The sequence below is a fragment of the Marmota monax genome, unplaced genomic scaffold (genome assembly GCF_021218885.2).
Source record: "Marmota monax isolate L192 unplaced genomic scaffold, Marmota_monax_Labrador192_F-V1.1 WCK01_AAM20220418_F8-fsc00014, whole genome shotgun sequence".
Classification (NCBI taxonomy): Eukaryota; Metazoa; Chordata; class Mammalia; order Rodentia; family Sciuridae; genus Marmota; species Marmota monax.
In genome coordinates, this window is record NW_026695222.1 from 34,485,262 (window position 1) to 34,505,903 (window position 20,642).

General features: G+C 57.7%; 2 protein-coding genes across 10 annotated transcripts in view; one reads left to right on the forward strand and one right to left on the reverse strand.

The window, feature by feature from the left end:
* On the forward strand, nucleotides 1-19,386 carry Znf335 (zinc finger protein 335). 4 transcript variants are annotated; one of them, XM_046434012.2, is made up of 28 exons: nucleotides 1-196; nucleotides 838-1,088; nucleotides 2,570-2,810; nucleotides 3,611-3,688; nucleotides 3,942-4,247; nucleotides 4,337-4,471; nucleotides 5,637-5,783; nucleotides 6,643-6,892; nucleotides 6,989-7,166; nucleotides 8,096-8,208; nucleotides 9,248-9,266; nucleotides 9,404-9,520; nucleotides 9,587-9,663; nucleotides 9,738-9,898; nucleotides 10,360-10,592; nucleotides 11,495-11,588; nucleotides 11,717-11,811; nucleotides 14,780-15,039; nucleotides 15,951-16,062; nucleotides 16,148-16,522; nucleotides 17,498-17,640; nucleotides 17,720-17,874; nucleotides 18,017-18,120; nucleotides 18,211-18,288; nucleotides 18,498-18,581; nucleotides 18,667-18,732; nucleotides 18,812-18,893; nucleotides 18,975-19,386. In XM_046434012.2, the coding sequence occupies exons 2-28, from the start codon at nucleotides 888-890 to the stop codon at nucleotides 19,100-19,102; spliced, it is 4,032 nt and encodes a 1,343-aa protein (XP_046289968.1). In that variant the 5' UTR covers nucleotides 1-196; nucleotides 838-887; the 3' UTR covers nucleotides 19,103-19,386. The 4 variants fall into 4 exon arrangements, with proteins under 4 accessions (XP_046289968.1, XP_046289967.1, XP_058431691.1 ...); XM_046434011.2 differs by having other exon boundaries at nucleotides 2-196; nucleotides 6,640-6,892; XM_058575708.1 differs by having other exon boundaries at nucleotides 2-196; nucleotides 4,340-4,471; nucleotides 6,640-6,892.
* Nucleotides 19,306-20,642, reverse strand: part of Pcif1 (phosphorylated CTD interacting factor 1) — a 12,868-nt gene continuing 11,531 nt past the window's right edge. For all 6 annotated transcript variants that reach the window (XM_058575711.1, XM_058575710.1, XM_046434013.2 and 3 more), the window contains one exon: nucleotides 19,306-20,600. In XM_058575711.1, the coding sequence (XP_058431694.1) occupies nucleotides 20,360-20,600 (241 nt within the window). In that variant the 3' untranslated portion in view covers nucleotides 19,306-20,359. The remainder of the gene's footprint in view (nucleotides 20,601-20,642) is intronic.

A 20,642-nucleotide genomic window follows, 5' to 3' on the forward strand; every position in this document is an offset into this window, starting at 1 on the left:
GTCCCTCCTGACCCAATTATGGTTCTGAGGCCTCAGAGCGACCTTTCGGAACACTGGGAATCTGTTTTTCACTGGGGCTGCGTTGGAAGTAGTTCCGGCACACAGTAGGATGATGGGTTCCTCCGCAGCGGGGAAAAGAGGATGGCGACCTCGTCGATGCCGGAGCCGGAGAGGAAGGCGGCAACGAAAGCCTCAGGTGAGCGTCGGGTAATGTCAGGCCGCCACCCTGCACCCTGCTGTGGAGTAAAGCCCCACTGCCGAGATACCCGGCGACGAGGTCCCGGGCCGGCGGGGCTGTCCGAACAGGGCCCCGGGGTCCCAGGCCCTTTAGTCGCTCTCGCACTTGCCTGAGCGGAAACCCGGCGCCGCCACAAGATGGCGTCGGGCCTGGGGCTCAGGCAGCGCCGGGGACAGCCCCGAGTCACCAGGCCCCGAGACCGTCTCTGTCAGCCCCCTCCGCAGGGGAGCCAGGGGCGGGGGGAGCGAACCACTGACCCAGGGGGCCTGCGGGTTGTACCACGGACCCCGCACCCGGGGGGACTGTGGGGGGGGGGCCGAAGGGCTGAACCACGGGGCCAGTAAATCGAGCCATTGTGCGGGGCCGGGGAAAGGGCCAAGATTACTGGCCAGTGACCCACCGTGCCAGGGAACGGCCCTAGCCTAGGAGGCAAGGCTTCCCCGTGCTCTTCCGGGAGCTCCCCTCGCAGTACACGTGAAGCCCCGCCCCGTCGGAGACTCAGTCTTCGCATCTGCAAAATGGGCCCAAGAGTGCAGATGGGGCAGTCGAGGCCAGGGAGGTGGCCCACTTGTTCCAGTTCTGGTCACCTCTTCTCGCAGAGTGAAAGCCCTAAACACTGCGCCCCGCTGTCAGGCGGCCCCCTGAACCGATGGAGGAGAACGAGGTGGAGAGCAGTAGCGACGCCGCCCCTCGTCCTGGGCGGCCCGAGGAACCTTCGGAGAGCGGCCTGTGCGTGTGCACTTCAGAAGCCGTGTCTGCCGATAGCAGCGACGCCGCGTCCGTCCCAGGACCTGGGGAGGCCGATGACTCTGGCGTGGGGCAAAGCTCAGACCGCGGTGGCCGCTCTCTGGTATGGACCGGGCTGGACGGCGTGGGTGGAGGCAGGGACCAGGGCAGCAGTACCTGGCAGCCGTGGAGCAGCAGCCAGCAAGGCTTGCTTGGTGCTAATATTGGTCGTTTCTGAGCCAGGCATCGTGCCAAACACCTGACGTGGATTTTCTCAGCTAAGCTTCATCTCTTGTAAGGCACACGCCAGTTTTTCTTTAAAGAAAAAGGAAATCAAGGCACAGGCTGCGGACAGAGTCAGGACGCAGATCTAGGCTTGGGCTTCTCCAGTGCACCGCCCAGTGTCCCCACACCTTGAGAGGCGGCGTCCTGGTTCTCGTTTTGGCCCTGCCTGCGTTCACTGGGAGACCTGTCTGAGAAGTGAAGCGGGGTCCCTGCTTCCCTGCCTGCGGGGTTGCCACCATTCTCTGGGAGCACTTTGCAAGCCATCTCTCCCTGGCCCTGCCACTTTGTAGCTCTGAGGTTTTGAGCAAGCTACCCAACTTCTAGCCCTCGACTTCCTCATCTCAAAAGTGGGAATGACAGCCGTACTTGCCTTGTAGAGTTTTTGTGAGGATTAAAGGAGTCGGTATATGCAAAGCCGTTGAAACCTCTCAGCTCATAGTAAGCACACCTCACTGGTCGTGGTTACCTGCAGGTGGTGGTCTGCAGGACATCTCTCCACAGAGCTACAAAGCAATGGTCCTGTCTCTCATTGGGGTTTCATTAAGTCACCAGAGATGGTCCTGCCATGTGTCCAGCATGCACTAGACCCTAGAGATATAGTTGGGGCCAAGACAGGTGTGGTCCACGCCCTCATGGAGAGTACAGCCGGGCATGGGGGTGATGGTGGTGCAGGAAGCATCCTGCAGGTCTGGGGTTCGAGTGGGGGAGTGCTTCTGTAGGCCTGAGGAGTTGCATCCACATTGGGCTTCTCCACTGCACGGCCAGTGTCCCCACCCCTGAGAGGCAGCGTCCTGGTTCACATCTTGGCCCTGCCTGGGCTCACTGGGAGACCTCTCTGAGAAAGCCTCAGGAGTGCAGAAGCACCTGCCATCATGTAGCACAGTGATGGGGACAGGGGTGGCCGCAGCACAGAGGACAGGGAGGTCCTCTCTTGGCCTTGGGCTCAGGGTTGGCTTTCTAAAAGAGGCACCACTAAGTGGTGCTGCAGGCTGAGTAGGGATTGGCCTCAGGCAGTGTGGAAGGTGTAGGCTGAAGGAAGGGTCCATGCCACAGCCCAGTGGGACGCCTCCAGCTGGCTGTGGCAGGGGTGTGGAGAGACCCCTTCTCTTATTTGGGGGCAGCCCCTGACAAGAGTCAACTGGTCTTTTTTTCAGTAGACTCTGACTAGAGAGCTGCTCCCACGGGGCCTCAGTGGGGCTAAGGGTGCGGGTGGCCCCATTTACCGTGTCCTGGGCTGGAGAGCCGAGGACAGCAGGGGAGCTGCAGGTTCCCTGGCTGCCCCTCCCTGGCTCCTGAACTGCCCCATTTCTTGCCACCCAGGAAGAGGTGTCTGAGAGCAGCTCAAGCACCGACCCTCTGCCTCATGGCTACCTCCCTGATTCGTCTTCCGTGTCCCGTGGGCCTGTGGCAGGGGTACCAGGCGGGCCCCCAGCACTGGTGCACTCCAGCGCTCTCCCCGACCCCAGCATGCTGGTGTCCGACTGCGCAGCCTCCTCCTCAGACCTGGGCTCTGCCATTGACAAGATCATCGAGTCCACCATCGGGCCCGACCTCATCCAGAGTGAGTCAGAGGCCACAGGGCTGCCTCGCAGGGACTTCCCCACGAAGTCCAGCGCCAGCTGTGTGGACACACGCTACTTACTTTTCTGGGACAAGTGTGTGAGAGGGAAAGGATAACCCCTGTTTCATGGTGGCAGATGACACAGGATTAAATGATTCAGTGCAGTAACGCTCTTCGTGTGGTGCCCCCGTGGGACAGCATTCGATTGATGACAGAAACAGTTACAGCTGACTTTGTGCTAGGGACACTTCTCACACTTCACATGCAGGAGCTCATCAATCCTCCCAGTAACCCCAAAGGCGAATACTGTCATTATCCTTACCGTCCGGAAGAGAAACCTGAGGCACAGAGTATGTCACCACTGTCACTAGGCAGGGGCGGAGATGGTCCTGGGCCATAAGCCAAAACAGATAACCCCAGAGCTCATGCTGTTAAGTACCACGCTATGCTTTCTGTCATTAGTGACATGACAGAGGCCCTAGCAACTTACAGAGCCCTGGGACAGTCTGAGAAGCCAACTCAGAAAGTGGCACAGGGAACTCTTGACCCTGAAGAAGTTGGAGCAGGAGGAGGAGCACTTTCCAGGTCTCAAATGGCCAGGGACATGGGGTAGCCGCAGAATCCTGGTGACTGGGCCTGCGGCTCACCCACACCAAGCCTCCCACCTGCCCTGCAGAGATGCACCCGAGGGTCAGTGGACCATGGAGCTGGTTTCTAGTTGCAGGAGGTGGGGGACCTGTGAGTGGGCCTGCCCTGTCACCCCCTTCCAGGAGGGTGACCTTCGTCCTCTCTTTGCCTAGGCTGCATCACCGTGACCAGTGCTGAAGATGCTGGGGCTGAGGCCACTCGCTATCTGATCCTGCAGGGCCCAGATGATGGTGAGACCAATAGCAGCCCCGGAGCCCTGCAGGGAGCAGGGACGGGAGAGCACAGGTTCTGCCACAGATCGCAGAGCCCTGTGTGGTCTTGGCAGATTGTCCGCTGCTCTGGCCTCGCGTTTCTCTCTTGGCAAAGTGCCTCTGGTGGGGAATTTGGTTCTGGGATCCCTGGGCCTGCCTGGGAAGGACAGCTGGAGCTCATGGCCAGTCCTGCCTTATGCTAACCTCCCCCAATCCTCTGACCTGTTCCCAGGCGCCCCCATGACATCACCAATGTCCAGTTCCACCCTGGCCCGCAGCCTGGCCGCCATCGAGGCCCTTTCAGATGGCCCCACGTCCACATCCACATGCCTGGAGCCACCGGAGGAGGTGCAGGGTGGGGCCAGCTCCCTGGCCCAGCTGCCCCCAGCCTCTGGCACTGAGGAGCTGGACCTCCAGAGCCTGGAGGCCATGATGGAGGTGGTGGTGGTGCAGCAGTTCAAGTGCAGGATGTGCCAGTACCGCAGCGGCACCAAGGCCACGCTGCTGCGGCACATGCGGGAACGGCACTTCCGCCCAGGTACATCGCAGCAGCCTGCCTGGCGTGGACGGCATGGAGGGTGGAGTCCTGGGAGCCGGACACAGCAGGCTCGTCTACCCTTGCCTCAGCAGCAGCAGCAGCAGCCAGTAAGAAGGGACGTCTCCGGAAATGCGGCCCATCGACCAAGAGCCAGGAGGAGGAGGGGCCCGAGGAGGAGGAGGAGGATGACATTGTAGATGCCGGTGCCATTGATGACCTGGAGGGTAAGCCACCTTGGTTCCCAAGCCTGCCGTCCCCCGCCCATCTCAGACACTCACTGAGATCCTTCTGGCCCCCGTGGGAGCCGATATACCAAAGGGGACTTCCACTGTAAGAGCGAAGGCCGGCTGTGGGACCAGGACTCTGCAGTTGTGCAGGCTGCACGCTTAAAAGAGAGCCCGGGGCCTTATTCCCATTTATTCAACAGAAATGTAAGCAAAAATGCTGCCCGAGGCCGGCAGCTTCGGGGCTTTTTTTGTAGTCATGCTAAAAGTAAAAAAGAAAAAGGTAAAATTGGTCATATATCTTGTTTACCTGACATCTGAAATACTATTTCAACACATAATCGTTTATTTTATTTTTAAAAAGTGAAGTCATTTTACTTCAGTTATTTGTGTTAATTTTTGAGATCATATCTCAGTTTGTCATGGAACTTTTTTTTTTTTCTTTTTAGGTACTGGGGACTGAACTCAGGGGCCCTCGGCCACTGAGCCACACCCCCAGCCCTATTTTGTATTTTTTATTTAGAAACAGGGTCTCAGTGAGTTTTATTTACATATATATATATATATATATATGTATTTTTTAGTTTTAGGTGGACACGTATCTTTATTTTTTATCTGTATGTGGTGCTGAGGATCAAACCCAGGGCTCTGCGCATGCCAGGCGAGCACGCTACCGCTTGAGCCACATCCCCAGCCCCTAACATCTCACTTTTGCTGAGGCCAACTTTGAACTCGAGATCCTCCTCCCTCAGCCTCCTGAGCCACTGGGATGACAGGCCTGCGCCACTGTGCTGGGTTGGAGGAGGCACTTTTTAAGTGCTCGGTGGCCGTCTTGGCTGGTGGCCGCTGGGTAGTGGTGCAGTTTGTGGACTCCTGTTCGCTGCAGCGGTTTTCTGGTGACTGTCTTGAGGAAGGGGTGCTGTTTTCTGCTTCACGTAGAGATACTGCTCGAGCTCAGCAGGTGCCAGGAAGGACGCAGAGAAGACAGTGGCCTGGAGGGAGGTGCTGGCAGTCTATGGGGCCCAGGAGGGCTTCCTGGGGGGTCTTACTGGTAGGCTTGGGGGAGGAGCAGGCAGAGATGGGGAGGTGGCCTCTTCCCAGGGGAGCCAGCCTAGGGGTCAGAGCTGGAAGGGCAGGCCCAGCCAGTGTCCTCCTGTCCCCATAGAGGACAGCGACTACAATCCAGCTGAGGATGAGCCCCGAGGCCGGCAGCTTCGGCTCCAGCGTCCCACACCCAGTTCCCCAAGACCACGACGGAGACCTGGCCGGCCCCGGAAGCTGCCTCGTCTGGAGACCTCAGACCTGTCTGCTGGTGAGACTTGGTCACGGGCAGGGTTGAGAGTGGGTCAAGGGTGGCCTTCCTCCCTGCGCGCTCCCGTGGAGCACTGAGTCTGCCCACAGGGCAGCAGCCTTGCCCGGGCTGGCCCACAGGCCTGTGGGGGACGGGAGCGCTCTCCAGGCCCCAGCCAGGGAAGCTCTAGCACAGCTTGTGAAGGTGACGTCCAGTGGCAAGTTGTCACAGCAGAAGAGGCGTGTGGGTCTCTGTAACTGAACAGTCACCAAGTGTAAATATCACTGAACCGAGAGCACAAACCTGAGGCCTGAGACCATGGGGACCGCAGCTAGAGCCGCAGTGCGGGGAGAACCTGGCGCATGCCCGCCACCTCCCACCTCTCATCTGTGAGGTTTGGTTCTTAAAGTGGCCGACTCGGCACTGGTTGAAGAGGTGACACACTCAGATGGCTTCCCTACAGAGGGTGTGAGCGGCACAGTGCCTCCTCCTCTGTGCCTCCCACTGGCCCCTGGCCACAGCCTCCCTGGGAAGGCCAGCAGTAGAGCACTGCTGTCACGTCCCAAGCCCACAGTAGACCACTCGACAGATAGGACAAATGAGGCTTGGAGGGGCGGTGACGTTTCCTGAGAACGCACAGCAGTCAGTGAGGAGCTGACACGAGCCCAGCATCCTGCCAGGGAGGTCCCCAGATCCCTTGCTGTCACCCCAGACTGTCCCATTTAAGCCTGCCTCTCTGACCTTGGGTGGTCTGCAGGTGACCCAGTGTGTGCACTGGTGGTCTGTGACTGGGTGTGGGGTTATCTGGCTGGCCTCTGGCCCGCCTGTCCACATCAGTCCTGTGCATCTGGCTGATCTGTGACCTGCACGTCTGTAGCAGGTGGGGGAGATCCTCTAGTGAGCTCGCAGAGCACCAAGAGCCCTCTGGGGCCACCAGATCCTGAGGCTCCCAGCTCCTCAGGCCCCGGACAGCTGGAGGCCCTGGGCAAGGCCGGCAAGGTCACCATGGAGCCTGGTGTGAGCCAGTCAGACACAGAGATTGCAGCCCCATCCTGCCAGGAGGAGCCCGATGCCCCACCGCGCCGCCGTGGCCGACCTTCACGGCGATTTCTGGGCAAGAAATACCGAAAGTACGCGGAGCAGAGCTAAGGGGGAAGAGGCAGGTGAGGGGCTCCTTGGGGTCCCCTGGAGCTCCCAGCAGACCTCTCCCCACACCCTCTTGGCAGGTATTATTACAAGTCGCCCAAACCGCTTCTGCGGCCCTATCTGTGCCGCATTTGTGGCTCACGCTTCCTGTCCCATGAGGACCTGCGCTTCCACGTCAACTCCCACGAGGCTGGTGACCCCCAGCTCTTCAAGTGCCTGCAGTGCAGCTACCGCTCCCGCCGCTGGTCCTCACTCAAGGTGCCGCAGCAGGGGGAAGGGGAGACGCAGAAGCAGGCAGAGGCCACTGGTGGTGCTGGGGCGGGTGGCCTGAGCATGCTGCACCTGTCCCTTCCTCTCAGGACACCTCTGGCCTCAGCATGTGCAAAGCAGTAGTCCTTCTAGCCTCACTGGGACATTGGGAGGGGCCTGCAGAGGGCTGCTGAGGTGGTGTGGAGGTGGCCTGGTGACACCCTATTTTCACGGGTACCATTCCCGTTGTGGATGTCATAGCTTTGCTTGTTGCCACCCTACTCTGGCGGGAGTGGCCTCTTCGGTCAGTGTTGGAGCTTTGCAGCAGAGGGCAGCGATGTGTCTCGAGAAAGGGGCTCCTTTTCCCCTAACCCAGGGTGCCACGTGGGCCTGCAGCAGCCCCGAGCCCGTCTTCGTCTGGCTAATCGTGTCCTCACATGGCCCACGAGGTGCAGGGTTTCAGGAGCCCCATTTTACTGTCCCGGCAAGCTGCTACTTGGCCCGGCCAGTGTGCTGTGGCAGGTCGCAGCTGTGGGGGTACGTCAGGCACTGGGGTCCGAGTCACAGGCTTTCTTTTTGTACTGCTTCCTGCAGACAGGGACCCTGACCTGGAAGTTGTTTTGTGGACGCCACAGGGGTGTTCCACAGCACAGTGGGGAGGGCAGAGCTGAAGAGCCGGGCCGCCTAGCCACGCTCCAGGCTCTGCATCTCAGGGCCTTTCACCCGGAGCTGTTTCCTGTTTTATCAGATGGCAAGTTGGCACAGGCTTGGCGCATAGTGGGTGCTCTTGCTGGGGAGAGTGCCCAGCCTTCTCAGGCCTTGGCCCTTGTAATGCGCCTGCTGCCTGCACACCCTTGGTCTGTGAGCCCCGTGGAACCCCACGGCCGTGGGTGCACGCAGGGGAAGCCGGGCCCAGCCAGTCTCTGCCTCTCCTGCAGGAGCACATGTTCAACCACGTGGGCAGCAAGCCCTACAAGTGTGACGAGTGTAGCTACACCAGTGTCTACCGCAAGGACGTCATTCGGCATGCAGCTGTTCACAGCCGAGACAGGTCGGTTTCGGTGCGTGTGGGGTGGTGGGGAGGGGCTGCTGAGTGGGGAAGGTGGAGGTTCACCATGGTTCCCAGTTACCACACTCCTGCTCCGGGCCCACCCGATTCACAATGAATTAGAGACAGGACCAGGAAGCCAGGGTGATTATTCCCGTCAGGTCCGCTAGGATAGGGCAGGAGTGAGGCCTTGGGGCCCCCATCTGCTTTCTTTTCTCATCTGGAAAATGGGGACAGTTAAGGGGATTGAAGGGAATTTTGTGCTTGGGGTTTCTGTAAATGATGAGCGATCCTGTGCGCTCCGCATCACACTTCTGTCAGTGCTGAGAACAGACCTAGGACCAGAAGCAGCAGGTGTGCCTGGAGACTGGTGGTTGCTCACCAAATTACAGTCAGGTCTGCAGCTTCCGCAAGGGATGGTCTCCCTGTGAGCAATGTGTGAGCAGGTTGGGGGAGACCACTGGGGCCCTGGCTCAGAATGGGTCTGTGGAGAGAGAAGTCGGCTTTCCAGGATGTCTGTGGGTTTCCTTAAAAACCAGGTGTGAGAGGCTGAGGCAGGAGGGGTCACAAGTTCAAGGCCAGCCTGGGCAGTTTAGATCCTATCTCAAAATAAAAGGGCTGGGGTATAGCTGAGTGGAGGCAAGCCCCTGGGTTCCGTCCCCAGCAGTGGGATGTGGGGGGATAGAAGGAAAGAGGAAAGGAAGGAAGGAAAGGGAAGGGGATGTGGGGGGAATGGAAGGCAATTTGGGGGCCAGGTAAGATTGGGACCACCAGGCGGGTGCCTGTCATCCCACAGCTCTTTCCTGTGGGACTTTCTCAGTACTTTGTGATTGGGAAGGGAGATGGTTTCCCAAGGTGGCCAAGTGCAGGACGTGTCACAGCATGTCTCTCAGCATTGTCCCTAGTGAACCCTATCCCGGAAACCTGAGGAAGGATCTTAGGGGGGAAGAGAAGAACTTAGGACTAAGAGGGAGTCGGGGGATGTGAGGGTGCATGCGGGCTGAGGAGGCTGAGCCTTAACTCCTGGGTCTTCCTTTCCTAGGAAGAAGAGGCCAGACCCGGTGAGTGGGGGCCTGACCTGGGAGGATCCTGCCTGGGGGCCAGGGCTGAGACCAGCAGTGGGCAAGAGGTGAAGTCTGACCCTTCTCTCTTCTCTTTCTCTGTCCTCTTCATCTGGCCTCCTCTCATGTCTTCCCAGACCCCAAAACTGAGCTCTTTCCCCTGCCCTGTGTGCGGCCGCGTGTACCCCATGCAGAAGAGACTGACACAGCACATGAAGACGCATAGCACTGAGAAGCCCCACATGTGTGACAAGGTGAGTGGGCCAAGCCCTGGGTAGGGACGAGGGCCTTCCCCCTCTGACTCCATCCATCCCCTGCAGTGTGGAAAGTCCTTTAAGAAGCGCTACACCTTCAAGATGCACCTGCTCACACACATCCAGGCTGTCGCCAACCGCAGGTACGTCCCGCCGAGTCCCCCGGTGATGGGAGCACCCCTCCCCTTGCTGAGCTTCCCCCGTCTTTCCGCCCCAGGTTTAAGTGTGAGTTCTGTGAGTTCGTCTGTGAGGACAAGAAGGCACTGCTGAACCACCAGCTCTCCCACGTCAGCGACAAGCCCTTCAGATGCAGCTTTTGTCCTTACCGTACCTTCCGGGAGGACTTCCTGCTGTCCCACGTGGCTGTCAAGCACACAGGTCAGGCTGGCACAACCCGCCCCCCACCCTCGGTTCCCCATGACCCAGGTCGGAGGCTCCTCTCCGTGGCAGCCCAGCCTGGGAGCACCTAGTCCTCAGGTGTGAACGGGCCTTCCCTGCGCGGCCAGGTCTCACCCGGGCTCTGCAGTGCAGCAGGCAGGCCCGGCGTGGAGAAGGCGGTGTTCTGTCCCCTTGCCGCCCAGCCGCTGGTCGGCACACTGGGGAGCAGAGAAAGAGCTGGAGTTCCCTTAGCCAGGTTCACTTTTCCCTGTGGGGGGTGTGGCCATGTGACCTTGGAAACTGTCACTCTTAGGAAGACTGAGTGCAGCTGGTGGCCTGATCAGTCCTGGCCACCACTGTAGAAGCACAGGAATGATTTGCTGGGAGTGGCAGCAGACAGGTCCCGGGTTGGGGACGGTCTCCTGGAGGCAATGAGGGAGCACTCCCCGCTGTGCCCGCAGGAGCCAAGCCCTTTGCCTGTGAGTACTGCCACTTCAGCACGCGCCACAAGAAGAACCTGCGCCTGCACGTGCGCTGCCGCCACGCGAGCAGCTTCGAGGAGTGGGGGCGGCGCCACCCTGAGGAGCCCCCCTCCCGCCGCCGCCCCTTCTTCTCCCTGCAACAGATTGAGGAATTGAAGCAGCAGCACAGCGCAGCCCCTGGGCCACCCCCCGGCTCCCCGGGGCCTCCTGAGGTGAGCAGGTGGCAGTGGAGGGCTTTGGGGCGAGGGCCAGGTGTGATGCCACCTCTCCTGACCTCAGTGTCTTCCTTTACACATTGGGGTTCAGCGGAACAATCCCTGCCCTTTACACTGTGATAAAGGCCAGCTGAGTCAGGTGTGCCACCTCAGGCTTAGAGCAGGCATGGCTTCCAGTATACGTGGAGAGAAGGGAAATGCAGGCAGAATTCCAAAGGTCAGGAGTCCGGGACCCGTGTGGCAGCTCCAGAGGACCGGGCTGTCAGCACTGTCACTCAGCCTTCCTAGACATATAACTTCCATTTTGCGGTTGCCCATGGTCCAGTCGGTTGTAGAAACACCAGCCTTCTCAGCCACATCCCATAGAGGAAGCAAGAGGGAGGGATGGGGGAAAGGTCAAAAGGATACCTGCCATCTGCCTTTCTATCTTTCCCTCGAACTTTACCAGAAGTCCCTTTTTTAGCTGCGTGGCCACACTTTACCTAGCTGTAAGGGAGGCTGAGAGATGTAGTCTTGAAGCTGAGTATGTTCCTCCTGTGGTGAAACTCAGAGTGATGTTAGCAAGAAAGAAGGGAAGGATGGATTCTGGGTTGGTGGCTCTCCTTCTCTGCCACGTGAGCGCCTGCAGTTGCCCCAGAAAACATGGAGCACGTGGTGTGCTGGTAGAACACAGGCGCCAGAGGTGGACGGTCCTGGTTCCAGTCCCAGCCCTTCTTAGCCAGTCACTCTCTGAGCCTCGGTCAGTCCGTCTGAGCACTGAACTGGTCAGCATTTCTGGAAGAGTGGCTAGAAGGTGAACAAGCCAAGAGAGGTGAAATGCTGACACCTCCAGGGCACTCATGAGTGGCGCTTGAATCTGGGCCACCCCCCTCAGGCTCGGTCCTGTCCTCACTCCACAGATCCCCGCAGAGGCAGCACCTTTCCAGGTGCCTGAGACTCCCCCGCTTCTCTGTTCTGACACTCTGGGCAGTGCCACCATCATCTACCAGCAAGGTGAGCTCTGGGAGGCTGGGAGCTCCAGGTGGGCAGCGCAGGGTTAGGGTAGTAGTGCTGGTGGGGGACAGCGTGGAGCGGGTGCTGGGTGCCAGCCCTCTCTTAAGCTCAGGTGTCACCTCACCCAGGAGCTGAGGAGTCCACTGCAATGGCCACCCAGACGGCTCTGGATCTGCTGCTGAACATGAGTGCCCAGCGGGAGCTGGGGGGCACAGCCCTGCAGGTGAGCTGCCTGGGCCTCCACCTGGCACCCAGCTGCATGCTGGGTCCTGGAACGGAGAGCAGCAACCCGGGCCTGCCCTGCCCACGGAAGCTCCCAGTTAGTGGGGGCACAGGCCCACTGAAATCTGGTGGGCAGACTCGGGGACCTGGCTCACAGCCGGGGGGCTCTAGGAGACCAAGGAGGGCAGGGGATCTCTCTCCACTCTCCAATTCCTAGTGACCTCTGCCATTCTGAGCAGAGGTGATGTTGCCTGTGGCCTCTGGGCCCTATTCTCGTTTGGTTTTCCTCCTCGCTCTGTGGCTACCCTGCTCCTGTGGATGCTCCCTCAGGGTCTGAACAAGCTTCCCCTCTCAACAAGTCCCAAGCCACCTACTGCAGCCACAGACTCTCGAGACTGCCCAGCTCGGGCCTCTCTCGCACTCCAGTGACTGTGGCGTGTTTGCACCCCACCCTCAGTTCATCGTCCTCATCCTCACCCCTTCCTTCCTCCACCCACTGCCAGGGATCACCCACACTCCTCTCTGCCCCCACACATCCAGGCCACCTCCAAGGCAGAGGGCGTCTGCTAGTGCCTCCTTTGTCCCAGACCCTGGGAAAGATGGAGCATGTGCGTTACAGATGATGAGCTCTAAAAACTTGGAGCAGTAACATGCTGCTGAGCCAGGCAGAGAAGACAGAGGGTCTGCGAAGAAGGGCTGGCGTGGCCTGGAAATGGTCATGGAACAGAGTCCATGTGTTCGGGGCCATGTAGACGTTTACGCTCTTATATAGTTGATGGGTTTTGCCCTTGATATGATCCCTAGAAAGACCTACCCCACCTTTACTCTAAGAGCATAGAAACATGCATCTGTATTTTTTCTTAGGGTTTTATTTTTCACAATTGAATCTTTATTCCACCTAGAATTTGGTTCTGGTGTACACAGAAAGGTAGTAGGGGTCTAACTTAATTTTTTCCAAAAGTTGTCTGACAAGGCATGTTAAAAAATCGTATCCCTATGGTTTGAAAGGGCCCCATTATCATGGGCTGGATTCCACATGTGTGGGTGAGTGTCGGGACTTTCTGGTTGTCCTGTTGATTGCTGCTCAGACGCCTGTCGCATGTGTTTTGTTTTCTAATTATAAAAGCATACACTTGGGAGCATGCTACAGGGACACTGCTACATCGATGTTCGTAGCAGCACAATTCACAATAGCTAGACTGTGGAACCAACCTAGATGCCCTTCAATGGATGAATGGATAAAAAAAATGTGGCATTTATACACAATGGAGTATTACTCTGCATTAAAAAATGACAAAATCATAGAATTTACAGGGAAATGGATGGCATTAGAGCAGATTATGCTAAGTGAAGCTAGCCAATCCCTAAAAAACAAATGCCAAATGTCTTCTTTGATATAAGGAGAGTAACTAAGAACAGAGTAGGGTTGAAGAGCATGAGAAGAAGATTAACATTAAACAGGGATGAGAGGTGGGAGGGAAAGGGAGAGAGAAGGGAAAATGCATGGAAATGGAAGGAGACCCTCAGAGTTATACAAAAGTACATACAAGAGGAAGTGAGGGGAAGGGGAAAAATAATATAAGGGGGACAAACGAATGTCAGTAGAGGGAGCAGAGAGAGAAGAGGGGAGGGGAGGGGAGGGGAGGGGAGGGGGGATAGTAGAGGATAGGAAAGGCAGCAGAAAAAAAAAAAAGCATACACTTGGCTCAGGAGGCTGAGACAGGAGGATCGCAAGTTCAAAACCAGTCTTGGCAAAAAGCAGGGTGCTAAACAACTCAGTGAGACCCTGTCTCTAAATAAAATACAAAAAATAGGGCTGGGGATGTGGCTCAGTGGTCACATGGCCCTGACTTCAATCCTTGGTGTCCCCCTCCACACACAAAAAAGGTATACATACACTTGGGAAAAAACCATGTCTAGGAACTGTCCAATCTACAAGGTGAAGTCCTTAACACCCTCCCTTCTTCGGATACCAGTTAACAGAGTAAGAACTTCTTTAGGATCTTGCCCATCTACACATACAACCCTAGACGTTCATTTCTTTAAAAAATGGGATCGCACCAGTTATGCTCCTCAGCAGCACCCAGCGCCTACGAATCTCGTTTTCCACGTCTCCACGCCATGCTCTTCATTCATTACATAGATGTTCTGGCAGTTAGTCAGTTCTTTATTGGTTGGGTTTTTTCTAGTTTTTCACTAATTCAAGCAGTGCAATCTGATGGAGGCACATTTCATGGTCTTAGTTTAAAACATGATTGTAATTGAGGTTGGACTTCTTCATATGTTTGTCAAAGACCATTTTGCTCCTTTCCTGAATCACCTGCTTGTATCCTTCTTCTCTTTTTCTATTATCTTTGTTATTACTTTACAAGAACTCTTTTTTTATTCTTCTTTTAGTACTGGGGATTGAACCCAGGGGTGCTCTACCACTGAGCTACACCCCTAGCCTTTTTTGTTTTTCATTTTGAGACAGAGTCTTGCTGAGTTGCTTAGAGCCTTGCTCAGTTGCTGAGACTGACTGGCTTTGAACTTGTAATCCTCCTACCTCAGCCTTCCAAGCCACTGGGATTACAGGCATGTGCCACCACACCCACCACTATTGACATTTTGAGCCAGATAATTCTGTGTTGTGGGTACTGTCCTGGGAAGTGTGAGACGTTTAGCAGCTGGCTTCTACCAACTATATTCCAGTGACATCTTACTTTAGTTGTGACAAACAAATGTCTTTGGACATTGTCAAATGTCCCCTAGAGAGTACTGTTACTGTCCCATTATTATTAGCTCTTTCCAGGTGCTAAATGGGATTTGGAAAACCAGGTGTGTTTTAGAAAACTTGGGCTGTGCACACGAGTGGTGACAGCACCGGATCTGGCCAGAGTGTGGATGAGCCTCGAGGCGCTGAGATGGAGGAGGGTCTTATCAGCTCCTTTGCCAGGCTCTGCCCATCATGCCCAGTCATGCCATTGCAGGTGGCCGTGGTGAAGTCAGAGGACGTGGAAGCAGGGTTAGCGTCTTCTGGTGGGCAGCCCTCCCCCGAAGACACCACTCCACAGGTGGTCACCCTCCATGTGGCAGAGCCTGGGGGCAGTGTGGCTGCTGAGAGCCAGCTAGGCACTCCTGATCTACAGCAGATCACCTTGGCACCTGGTCCATTTGGTGGAGCTGGCTACAGTGTCATCACAGCACCCACCATGGAGGAGGGGACATCGGCTCCTGGCACACCTTACAGGTGAGATGTGTCTTCTGCAAGGCCCATACCACCTTCTGAAGGTGTGCTGTGGCAGTCAGGTCTGGGCCCATCCCACTCACCCTAGGTAGTAGGAAGTCACAGGCTGCTGGAAGATTCTGTCCTTGGGTCAGGAGCTTCCATTCTTTGGCCACTTAGCTGTTCAAGGAACTTGATATCCGGATCTCATCTAGCTCGTTCCTGTGAGATCCATGTCTCCCTCCTTTACAAACGTCGAAGTAGGCCAAGGAGGTCAAGTAAGTGGACTAAGTCAACACGGGGGAGTAAGGCTGTGAAGCCTGGTCTCTCTGGTTTCTAATCCCAAGTGCCCTTCGTGTTCGATGGTCAAGGTGCTGCCCACATTTGAGGTCTAACCTGCACTTGGCTTCCCTTCAGTGAGTGAGTGTGAGCAGAGATGTTAACAGGCTTGGGGAACTCTGGCCACTGTGGGAGCCGGAGTTCTGCAGTGTCTGCAGCCCTGGGCAGGCTGCCTCTGCATCTTCACTGTGCTCTTGGCTGCAGGTCCTAGTTGGCCCTGCCTCCACAGGGACCAGGCTCATGGTGGCAGATCCACCCATTTGTTCCTGCCCAGCCCTCTCCTATCCCACTGGCCAGACTTGGGTCAGACTCCTGGGGCTCTTTGCCTGGCTGCCTCCTGCCCATCAAAGGGACAGAGCCGACCATTTTTTGAGCAGTACAGTTTATTGAGCACTTGATAACCATTTACAGAAGAGACAGCAGAGGCTCAGCTGGCACAGGGCAGAGCCCCAGGGTTCATCCGGTGATGTCCAGATCATCTGTAATGGCAGTTGTCTGAGGAAGGGGTTGATGCTGGCTGCCTGGGGGAGGGGCTTCCTGTGGCCCTCATCCTCACCCAGAACTCCATCTCACCATCCCCTTCTCTGTGCCCTCAGTGAAGAGCCCCCAGGGGAGGCAGCCCAGGCTGTGGTTGTAAGTGACACCCTCAAAGAAGCTGGCACCCACTATATCATGGCTGCTGATGGGACCCAGTTGCACCACATCGAGGTGAGTCTTGCAGTAGCTGGCCCCAATCTCCAGCCCCTCCCAGCCCTTCCCCGGCACCTCATATTGTGCTGTGATCTCTCCACAGTTGACTGCAGATGGCTCCATCTCCTTCCCCAGCTCAGATGCCCTGGCCTCTGGAGCCAAGTGGCCCCTTCTGCAGTGTGGGGGGTTGCCCAGAGATGATTCCGAGCCACCGTCTCCAGCCAAGACCCTCCGGGTAGGGGACTCCCAGCATTCTGCCTCCCCACCTCCTGCAGCCAGCAAAACCCTGGGCCTGGCAGTGCCCCCTTCCCCACCATCTGCAGCCACTGCCGCATCAAAAAAGTTTTCCTGCAAGATTTGTGCTGAGGCCTTCCCTGGCCGAGCTGAGATGGAGAGTCACAAACGGGCCCATGCTGGGCCTGGCACCTTCAAGTGCCCTGACTGCCCCTTCAGTGCCCGCCAGTGGCCCGAGGTCCGGGTAAGTGCTACCCCCACCATGCCTCTGCTGTCATTCATTTGGCCATGAGTTTGTGTCCTTTAGTTAAAGGCAACCCCTCAGCAAGGTCCCGCCTCTTAGGAAGCTCAGTCTGGTCAGAGGCCAGCCAGACTAAGTAAGGCCAGACAGCATTCCCAGTGTGAAGACAGCGTGAGGCAAGGGAGTGCCGCACAGTGCGAGTCAGTGGGGAGGATTGGGGAGTCCTGCTGAGGGGGACGCCACACAAGTGATGGTGGAGCTGGGTCTGCGTGGGCACAGGTGTAGAGGGTGACAGGGTGGGTGGGGAGCTTGAGCTGTGTTGGAGGCTGGCAGCGGGGTGCTGTGCAGGCACACAGGGCAGCTCCCAGGTGCATCTCTTGTTGAACTCTCCTCCAGTACTACTTCTCCAGACTGATCCCAGGGCACCTTACTACTGAGCTATTTCCCAGCCCTTTTTAGTTTTTGAGACATTGTCTCAGTCACATAAGGCCTAGGTTGCTGAGACTGGTCTCCATCCTCCTGCCTTGGCCTCCCAACTTGCTGGTGTGACAGGTGTAGACCAGGCCCAGCCATACCAACATTAGCCTAAGAATCCCCAGTTTCCAGATCTAGTCATGCACTGCATCCTAGCTCACTGAGGGGCTAGGACCTTGAACCCCGCCGAGGCCCAGCTAAGCAGGACTAAGCCCTGCAATGTCACAGATTCCCTCACGCTGCACCTGTCAGTCACATCTGTATAGAGCCAGGACAGGATTTTCCAAGTGACCTAACGGTGGTGCCTCTGGCCTCGCACTCCAGGGCTGCAGCCGCCCCGTCTTGGTTTGGTGTGTTCTTCTCCACCCAGCTCCTCACAGCCTACAGGGTTTGGGTTTCCCTCAGTCCAGTTCAGCTGGCTCCATGACCAGTTGCTTCCGAGGACCTAGGGGCTTGTTGCCATCTGTCCTAACCCAGTGGTGCCCCTGACTGTGCCTTCCGCAGGCCCACATGGCACAGCACTCAAGCTTGCGGCCCCACCAGTGCAGCCAGTGCAGCTTCGCCTCGAAGAACAAGAAGGACCTGAGGCGGCACATGCTGACCCACACCAATGAGAAGCCCTTCTCGTGCCATCTCTGCGGGCAGCGGTGAGGCCAGGTGCGGCTGGGCAGGGGCTGTTGGGCCCGTCTGGCGGAGCCACCCTGAGCCTCCTTCCTTCCTATGCAGTTTCAACCGTAACGGGCACCTCAAGTTCCACATCCAGCGGCTGCACAGTCCTGACGGGAGGAAGTCTGGCACCCCGACAGTCCGCACCCCAGCACGGACCCCCACCCAGACCATCATCCTGAATAGTGACGACGAGACACTGGCCACGCTGCATAGTGAGTGGCTCCTGGGGCCACAGGGTGGGCACCAGGAGGGTCCAGAGACTTGAGCCACTGTCTCAGAATGCATCTCTGGACCGGGATAGTCTCGAGACCCCCCCCAGAACCCCTTGGTGAGCACCTTCCTCTCTCTACCCAGCTGCCCTCCAGTCCAGTCACGGGGTCCTGGGCCCAGAGAGGCTACAGCAGGCCCTGGGCCAGGAACACATTATTGTGGCCCAGGAACAGACGGTGACCAATCAGGTAAGAGCCAGGGCCAAGGGCCATGCTGGCAGGTCATGGACAGGATGGGGGCAGACAGAGCTGAAGCTAGAGCTGGCTTGGTCTTGGCAGGAGGAAGCCACCTACATCCAAGAGATCACCACAGCCGATGGTCAGACGGTACAGCACCTGGTGACCTCGGACAACCAGGTAAGCTCCTACTCACCCCTCAGTCTTGACCTCTTGCTGTGCCTCCTCACCATGCTCGCCCCACCTTGGGGGAGAGCAGTACTTTCCATGCCACTGCTCCCATGGTCTTTGTGTGCAGCTGCCACAGGTGTCCCTGGTTCTCCTGCCTTCCCAGCCGAGCACCTGGTGAGTGAGGCCCTATTATCTGCTTCCTCCCCGCTCCTCTGTAGGTACAGTATATCATCTCTCAGGATGGTGTCCAGCACCTGCTGCCCCAGGAATATGTTGTGGTCCCTGATGGCCACCACATCCAGGTAAGGCCAGGCTGGTGTGAGGTGGGTTTGGGAGGAAGGCTGTACAGCCTCCTTCAGGGGGTCACGGTCGGCTTCCTCTCTCCAGGTACAGGAGGGCCAGATCACACACATCCAGTATGAACAAGGAGCCCCGTTCCTCCAGGAGTCCCAGGTGGGGCACTGCAGGACTGGACAGGCTGGGCCTGGAGAGCCTCTCCAGGACCACATCTCATCAGTTTCTCCCCCTCCAGATCCAGTATGTGCCCGTATCCCCAGGCCAGCAGCTGGTCACACAGGCTCAGCTTGAGGCTGCAGCCCACTCTGCCGTCACAGGTACAGGGCTGGAGTATGGGGGCTGGGGCCACACGCAGCTCTGGGGCCTTGGGCTCACCATGCTTTCCCCTCCCCTGGCAGCGGTGGCTGATGCTGCCATGGCCCAAGCCCAGGGCCTGTTTGGCACAGAGGAGGCAGTGCCCGAACACGTGCAACAGCTGCAGCATCAGGGCATCGAGTACGACGTCATCACCCTGGCCGATGACTGAGCCCAAGGGCCCAACGCAGATCATGGATATCGGGGCCAGCTCTCCTGGGGTGGGGGCATACACCTCCCTGTCCCACGTAGGTCTCCAGATACTGGGCAGCCAGCATCCTGTCACCCCCAGAAAGCCAGACCTGTGTTCAGGGGGTTGGGAGGCAGCCGTGGACCCCAGCCAGGACATGCTGGGTGCCCAGCCTGCAGGCAGGCTTTGGGAAAAGAAATTTTATTTTTGTTTGGATGGACCCACTGGTCCCTCAGTCTCAATAAAGGGACCAGAGTCCAGCCCTGGCCATCTTATTTTGTCCACTTGCTGCTAACAGTCTGAACCAGACAAGGACGAGGAAGCAGAAGGCAGGTGCCAGGAAGAGCCCACCACAGGTGGGAGAGTGAGGTGGAGGCTACCTGGCCCCGAAGCACAGCTGGCCCTGCCTCTGTAAGTACTATGGTCCCACCGCAGGGCAGACCCTCACTGCAGATGCCTCATCTCAGGAGAGGCCCAGCTGGAGGGAGCCTTGCGGAGCACCTCCAGCCTGCTTTCTGCCCTGGGGTCTCTGCTCAGAGGTCCTTAGAGAGTAGGCACCACACCCTGAGGTCTGAGGCAGCTCTGAGGCTGACTCGCTTCTAAGCTTTGACTATAATAAAACATGTAGCTGCCCACTCACAGGGTGGCGCCAGGGCCAGCAAGTGGCTTTTGGCCTGGGTACAAGGCATAGCTGTTGGTCATCTCCCCAGAAGGGTCTGGGCAGGCCCAACTATGGAGTTTGGAGCTAAACAGTGCAGGCTCTGGGTTCTTCCAACCTGTTATGTAAGGTGGACACCACCAGGGACCAGTTGTATCCCTTGATGGGGTGTAAAGGCCCAGGGGTCATGAGAAGGTGAGCCTGGGTATGAAAGGGAATTGGTCCCAGAAGTAGCTCCAGGTTCTCAGCCTTCTCTGTCCTCAAGACCCTCACAAGTTCGGGGGCGGGGTGTGTGTGTGTGTGTCTGTATTTCCTTTTACAAATGAAACAAGGCGCCAACAGGGGCAGCGTGAGGGGGGCATTGGGCCTATTTACAAGGGACTTGGAGTGAGTCTGAGGCAGGCAGTGGGGATGGGCAGGGAGGGGGAGCCCTGGCAGAGCCACAAGATTCCTATGTCATTGGCAGCCCAAGTCCTGCTGCCACCCCAGGGGCGGGCCCTGGAATCTGCTCAGCCTCCAGAGGCCCATGTCCCAGCAGTCCATACCAGCACCCCTGGGGCTCCTCCTCCCTGCAGGGTGTGTTAAGTGGGGTGAGGCTCGCGGCTAGGGCCTTGCTCGCGGCCTGAGTCCCGGTCCTTGGCCTCGGAGGAGGAGGAGGAGGAGGAGGAGGAGGAACTGGAGCCATGGTTGCGGCCTGACTGCCGATAGGCTGCGTTTAGCTCCTGCAGCCGCTCAGGCGTTGGCCCCCACTTGGCAAAGCCAGGGTCGTTCTGCAGGAACAGCACAGCCGTGTTGTGCAGGGCCTTGTAGTGCATCTCCTCCCTGTGGACAAGGTGGGCAGCTGCTCAGGGTGGGGCTTGCCTA